This window comes from Solanum verrucosum, unplaced genomic scaffold (genome assembly GCF_900185275.1).
Source record: "Solanum verrucosum unplaced genomic scaffold, falcon-dt-bn FXZP01000181.1, whole genome shotgun sequence".
NCBI classification, from domain to species: Eukaryota; Viridiplantae; Streptophyta; class Magnoliopsida; order Solanales; family Solanaceae; genus Solanum; species Solanum verrucosum.
In genome coordinates, this window is record NW_026020407.1 from 823,587 (window position 1) to 830,972 (window position 7,386).

General features: G+C 40.4%; 1 protein-coding gene across 1 annotated transcript; it reads left to right on the forward strand.

The window, feature by feature from the left end:
• The first annotated feature begins 1,121 nt into the window (after nucleotides 1–1,121).
• On the forward strand, nucleotides 1,122–2,291 carry LOC125840549 (uncharacterized). The gene is made up of 3 exons (XM_049519521.1): nucleotides 1,122–1,568; nucleotides 1,866–2,009; nucleotides 2,106–2,291. The coding sequence occupies exons 1-3, from the start codon at nucleotides 1,122–1,124 to the stop codon at nucleotides 2,289–2,291; spliced, it is 777 nt and encodes a 258-aa protein (XP_049375478.1).
• Nucleotides 2,292–7,386: the final 5,095 nt, after the last annotated feature.

Below are 7,386 nucleotides of genomic sequence, written 5' to 3' on the forward strand. Positions count from 1 at the left end.
AACATGGACTTTAATTATGACTTCTTCAGATGTATTACTTAGTATGAGTGGGGGTATGGGAATTCACTTATACATTGCACAAGTGTTCTTTAAGAGGGGCTATGGTGAGGTTCTATTAGGTTATGAAGACTTATGGATTATGTATGTAAGATAAGTATGGATGTGAAGGTTGACTTTACTTATTACAAGTTATGAACATGAATGACTCCTTACTTATGTATATTGGTTATGAATGAGGCAAAGGTATGATATGTAAGTTGTTGGTAACCTAAATGTGATACTTAGCAATTGGTAGGGATATGGGATCTTACCTTTGCATTGCACTAGTATGGCTTTTGGGTTGCTTATATGTTGGTTTGACTTATGTTTTTTCATAAATGTGCATAATGACCTTTAAACATGATAAATGCATGATTTCAACTAAATGTCCTTTTAAGCATGTCTTAAGGATTTTTGTGCATGGTTTCATACTTAGTACTTTATGTGCTAACTTATATTTCTACCGTTACTATGAGTGTAGGTTCCGGTCGTTGAGACGTACTTTTTCTTTCAAGGGAAGCTTGGGTTGACTATTCCCTAAGCTTGGTGAGTCCTCATGGTCCGAGGACAAGACATTATCCATTTCTAGTTTCTATTGTACTTTTTATTTCGAGACTTTGTTGATGTAAAAGGCTTTGACCCAAATTGTATTCTCTATGGTTCTATATGGTGATTGAGACAAGATCTAGACTCTTATATTCGTTTATTGAAAAACAAGTTGACTTTGATTGTAAAAGTTTTGAATTTTTCTGCATCATTACTATGACTTTATGTTTATGATTATGCTAAGGGCTTGTATGAGAGCCCTTCGAGGTCAAATACGTCGTGTTACTTCTAGGGGGTAACCCCGGGTCATAAAAAATTTGGTATCAGAGCACAAGTTTTAGAATGATTCTAGGATGATGTCTCATGAACCACATCTAGTAGAGTCATGTTCATGAGTGTGAAGCGCACCACACTTATGAATGATAGGCTATAAGATGTTTAGGATATTTCACTTCCTTTCATTACTCTTGAGTCATGCCTTAGAGTTTTAACTCTATGAAGTCCTTTTCCTAACTCTTTTCTTGTGCATATAGGATATGACTACAAGAAGGGCGGCCGCAAGAAGGATGGAAGAGGAGATTGTAAATGAGGGAGTTCCTCCCCAAGGTCCTCAAGAGCCTCAAGGTCCTCAAGCTCCTAATAATGAGAGGGATTTAAAAAATGTGGAAACAAGGATGGCTCTCCAAACATTAACTCATGCTTTAACGACTCAAGTCACCAGGGATGCTAGAGTTCAAGTGAACCCCAATACAAGTAAAACCGCTTCAAGGATAAGGGATTTCACAAGAATGAATCCCCCTATGTTCTATGGCTCCAAAGTGGATGAAGACCCACAAAGGTTTATTGATGAAGTGTTTAAGGTGCTTGATTTTATGGGAGGTTCTCCACAAGAGAAGGCGAAACTAGCCGCCTACCAATTGAAAGATGTAGCTCAAGATTGGCATGAAAAATGGGAGGATGAGAGACTCGTAAGAGCGGGCTCGGTAAATTGGGGATTGTTCAAGTCAGTATTCCTTGATAGGTTCTTCCCCCTAGAGTTGAGGGAACGAAAGATGCAAGAATTCATCAACCTTAGCAAATGAGGTATGAGTGTGAATGAGTATAGCCTTAAGTTCACCCAATTGTCTAAGTATGCTCCAACCTTAGTGGCGGACTATAGGGCCAAGATGAACAAATTTGTTATGAGGGTATCCGACTTGGTAGTCAATGATTGTCGTTCGGCAATGCTCTTTCCAAGTATGAATATTTCACGTCTTATGGTTCATGCCGAACAAATTTAGGAACAAAAGCTCAAGCAAGTGAATAGAGAAGTGAAGAGGGAAAGAATCGATGATGGAAATTCTTCCAAGGGTAAATTTGAGGTGCAAGGTAAGCCAAGGTTCAAGAAAAGGTTTTCCAACCAAGGCTCTTCTAGTGCTCCAAAGGTCATCAAAGATAGGGAGTCTAACCATAAGCTATAAGGAGGTAATAGTGGTAGCTCTTATGTTGAAAGACCTAGTTGTGCAAAGTGTGGCAAAAAGCATGATGGCAAGTGCTTAGTTGGCACGGATGGTTGCTTTAGTTGTGGGAAGAGCGGCTATATGAAGAGAGATTGTCCCATGCTAAGGGCTCAAGGAAGAGAGGGCAAGCAAGTCCATCCTAGTGGTTCAAATTCTGATGCTCCCAAGAAGAACCACTTTTATGCTCTTCAATCCGGAGGTGACTGATTGTTTCACGCGTAATCAAAGACACGACTTCCAATTCAAGTGTCAATGATCGTGTGCAGTAATATAAACCAACCGAATGGGTTGGGGTAGAGTCCCAAGGGAGTGGTTGCAAGAATTAATAGACAAGTAAATTCAAGTTCTAATCAATCATAGCTATAAACATTAACAAATAAAAACATACTAATTTTAACGGTTACACGAATGTCAATTATCAAATGGGGGGTTTGTATTCAACTAAAAAACAAAAATAGCGGAAATATAAAGATGCAAGATAGGGAGATGGGACTCTTGGGATGTGATGGCAATATGGGATAAAATATACTATTGGGTAAATGCTATTGATAGTAAGTCGCTGAATATTTGTAACTAGGCTAGACTTTAGAGGGGCTAAATTCTCTCTCGAGCAACTTACTCCAAATCAACTCGGTTTCTCTCGAACACCGAGTTGCAGCAATTAAGCACAACCTCCGCCTTAGCCCATTCACTCTCTTGAGTTGAATGTGTAGGAGAAGGTCTAGGATTCACTCTCTTGAGCTGAACCCATGACGACCCAATAACCACCGACTATCGATTTAGTAGTCTTAGTTTTAAAACCTCTCTCGAGCAAGCCAAAAACACTAAGATGAAATCATATTTGCAACTACAATCTCATTAAGTTCAAACGCAACTACTAAATGAAATCACATTTAAACAACAAATAATAGAGTAACAATAAGCAGTACCCAACAAGAAATTTAACCCATATTCACAAAATCACACCCCAAGAATTGGGGTTTTAGCTAGACATGAAAAAGAGATAGAAAGCAATACCAAATAGTGTTTCCATCAAGTGGGTACGATAGAAAATGTCTTTAAACACGTCTAGGATGAAGACTCTTGGATACCCACTTCCAATTTCTTGGAGTTGAAAACCTTCAAAACCTTCAAGCTTAAGAATAATGTTTCCCAATAACTCTAAGAACTAAAAACTGAAAATATTCTAAGTCTCAGTAATAATTCTCTACAACTTGATAAAGTTCTTGATTGATACTAAGCTACAGAACTAAATGGGTATTTATAGTTTTTAAAGATTTGTGTTGCGAAGGACCACTCGGCGCAGTTAGTTGGGATCGTCGATGCACTCGGCGATACGCCCTTTTGTCTGGTTCATCGCCTTTCAGCTTTTGCCTTCAGCATCTTCGCATTTTGAATCATTGGGCGATATAGTACAACTGCTCGACGATGCGCCGACTGCTCATTTTCACTGTCGACTTCATCTTTTCCTTCAGGGCTCAGCACACTGGAACATTAGGCGATATTAAGGCCATTCGACAACTCGCCTAATGAATTAGGCGATCCTCAAGCCTTCTTTTTTTCGTCTTTTCAGCCGCCTTGTTCCTTTTTGCTAAGTAGTGTCCATGCTTTGCCTCAAACTCCAAATACTTAGAACGTAAGGATTTACATCAGTTATTGAGACAAAATATGCATTTGAGGACACTAAATCTATCAAAATAAAGCCCTAAATGAGTCCAAATTGTGAACTCATCAACACCCCCAACTTAAACTTTTGATTGTCCTCAAGTAAAACTCAAGTTCAGCAGTTCAAAAAGGATGTATCAAATAGTGATACACAAGACTCAATCATGAATGTACACAACAAGACTCAACTTACTCATGCAAGGATCAATTGTATACTCAAAGACTCAAGTTGTGACACACCATTATTAAAGATTCTCAAGCTCACTATACTTGCTTCAAATGCAAGTTCAAGCTCAACAAAGGTATTCACATGCCCTCACACAAAAGAATGATTCCATTTTCACACATAATGGTTCAATCATTTAAAGTTCTGGAATCAAATGCAACGCTCGCACTCACAGAGAAGAACACAATGCAAGCTTTAACCCATAGGTTTGCCCATAATTTCAATTGGCAATTGCTTCAGCTCACTCAAGATCAAAAAGGTCTTTTCAATGCTTGTAATGGGGCTGAGTGCAAAGGTATGGTCATTTAGGCTCAGTCACTTTCATCCTCATGAAATTTGGTACTCACAACACTTCATTTCCTCTTCTTTCATCATTTTCTTTAGTGCTCATAAGTCATCCCATTATTCATTTTCCATGGATTGTTCGGAAACTCCATTGCTTTTGTATTTTCATAACTTTATTCCATGACTTTTTCTTTTTTTCTTTCTTTTATTTTCTCTTCTTCTCTCTTTTTTTTTGTATGGAGGGGTTCCATTTTTCCCAGCACCATGGGTTAAAGGAGACTTTCCTTACACTTCTTGACTTGCCCTTTTCTTTTCACCACACCCTCAACTTAGGTTGTTGGCCTAACTTGGCTATTCAATCAACCACAAATCAAGAGGATTATAGTTAGTGGATTAAGAGAGGTCATGTCTTCATCAAGTTTCTTCCAAAGAAAGGTATGGCTCAAGGGGTGTTCAAAAGAGGTTCACACACACTCACAGGGTAGGCCACAAAAGAGATATATGTCAAATTTGCTCACACTCTTCGAAGTTACCTAAGAACATATCAGGAGATAGCCTTACTTAGTCGATCGGACCAACGGGGTAAATTTTAGGTGTTATCATGCATGGTTCACAATAAGCTCATCACACAAGGCATCGACACCAAAGTCAAACAAGACTTCACACTTTCGCTAGTGTGCAACGTTCATCACAAGAGACTTAATTTGATAATTGGTTAGTCACAATGAGATACAAAGAGTTCACATATTGTCTATGCAACTTCAATTGGCCTCGTTGTAGCCGTACATTCATGTTTTTTCTATTATGAGCACTATTTGAGTCATCGATATTGGTCAAAACTAAGACTCAAAATTGCTAAAGAATAGCCACATTCAAGTACATACAAGAGTGGGTGAAAATTTTGGAAGGGTCAAAAATCATTTACAATTAAAGCACACGGAGCCAGAAGCTCAAACATCCGCTAAAAGCAGTGCAAAACACAATTGTAAGCATAACGACCCAAATATATAAACAAAACATCAAACATCAATATTAACATAAAAAGTAGGCCTCACCTCACCATGAATAAAAAAAAATCATTTGTCCTCAAATGCAAATGAAGTAAGGTATCCAAAAAGTGAAAGAGAGTAAGACAAAGAGGGAGGTAAAGAAGGGATCTTGTCTATGTAGTCTCTCCATCCATCTGGGCCTTAGTGCCCAGTGCAACAACTCCATTAGAGACAACCATGGAGGTCTCTGCCAGTGATGTCTACACAACCGTCCCTGCTAGATCTGGCAAATCTCTGAATATGTTCTCCTCATATACCCCAATCTGCTCCTCATCAGTTTTAGTATCCAACTCTTCAACTGCAGGCTCATCCTAGTGTGCATCGCCGATAGTATCTAGAGGAATCCCTGAGGTCTCACGAGCATCCACATCATCTGCAACCTGAATCAATGAAGTGAAGTCGGTAGACTTCAAATAGTCTACGTCTTTCCTCAAATCTGCTACCTCGACTTTCAAAGTCGGAACCTCGGAGGTCATCCCCTGTCTTCTCTCACAAGCCTCAACGCTCGTAGTGAGAGTGTCAATAGAAGTCTACAGAGGGGTCAGTGTAGCTAGAATCACAACCTCAATCATTAATGGGACATCTCTCTCCAATCTGGTAGCTCTCACGTCTGCTGACTGAGCAAGATGCCTCATCTTCAGAATCATTGTCTGAGTGATCTTTATCTATTGTAAGGAAGATGATGTACCTGGGGCCTATGAGGAGGAGCAGAAGTACCTGAAGGCCCAGAGGCCAGAGTAGGCAAAGACTCCTCTGTAGGTATAGAGTCGACATCCACCTCTAGAGATATATCTGTCAGGGCTGCTATTCTCTTATCAGCCTCATCTCTAGTGTACTCGGCCTCAATACGTCGAATATCAGTGGAGGAGGAAGGGGTAATCTTGATATCCCTCGTAATATCCCGGGGCACTCCTACTCGCCGTCATAGTCTATGATCATTACTGGGAATGGCAGTGAGGTCTGACTCTGCATGGCCATCTCTTGCTCAATAAAAAGCCTCATATGAATGCTCTTCCTAGAAATAATCGATCCCAGACAGGTTGTCTTAGAAAGACGGAGAACAGACTCATTTTAGGAGGGCATGATGGAGCTGCTGATAAATCCTAACCAATAACACGCAGCGACACTCAATTCCCTTTTATCAATTGGGACTCCCGCCTCGATCCACCTTGGGGTTGTGTCTGAAATGAAGGGTGCCATCCATCCCTTTAGTTCGTCTAATGAAGTTGTAGCGATAGTTAGGTTGGGGTAGTCAAATTCATGTCCTCTGTCAAGAAAAAAGTTGATGTACTCGCTATTGCATTCAACTTCCTTTCCTCGAACCATGACCGACTTAACTGGTCTGAACTCACTCACCTTTTTTTTGCTCTTTTGGACAAACTTACCATAATGCCGTATAAAATTCTTGGACCCATGAAGGAATATAAGGGCCTCGAGGCCTGGTGAACTGCCCAAATCTATGAAAGTTAAGGGTGTCTCTAACATTGGAATACTTTCCTAAAATGCCTTCTGTCGATAAGATCTTCTCCACGAGAATAGTTCGTAGCCCATTTCTTTCCAATCTGTTCAGAAGCCTGGGAGGAACGACATGGAGCACAGGGGTTACAGGGGGTTCCTGAGTTGGCACTGATTCTCTTGCAGGAGGAGTGGCAGCTGAGGGAACTCTGGTGGATGTGGTTTGAGATCTACCCCGGAGCTCATCCCTTCGGGAAATCAAAGGCTACTTCAGGCTCAGACAACTCAGCCCGGGTCTCAACAACAACTCTCTCAGATGTCTGCTTCTTTCTTTTGCCTTTGTCTCCTGGTGGGAGTTCTTGCCTTCTCTTCTTTGGAAGATTTCATCCCCCTTCGTTTATAGTAATTCCCCGTGCTTTCTTCTAGGTGGCCGATCTAGATTTACTCGCACCATATCTGAAAAACATTGGAGAAAAGTTAGTAAATATTCACATCAAAGCATAGAAAGTTAACTGCAGAAAGACTCACCGATCCATTCGGCGAGTCGCCGAATCTCTTTAGTGAGCTAAATCGGGATCGCCTAAGGGATTGGCTTAAAGTCCTTAGTAATTTGGTGATGGGA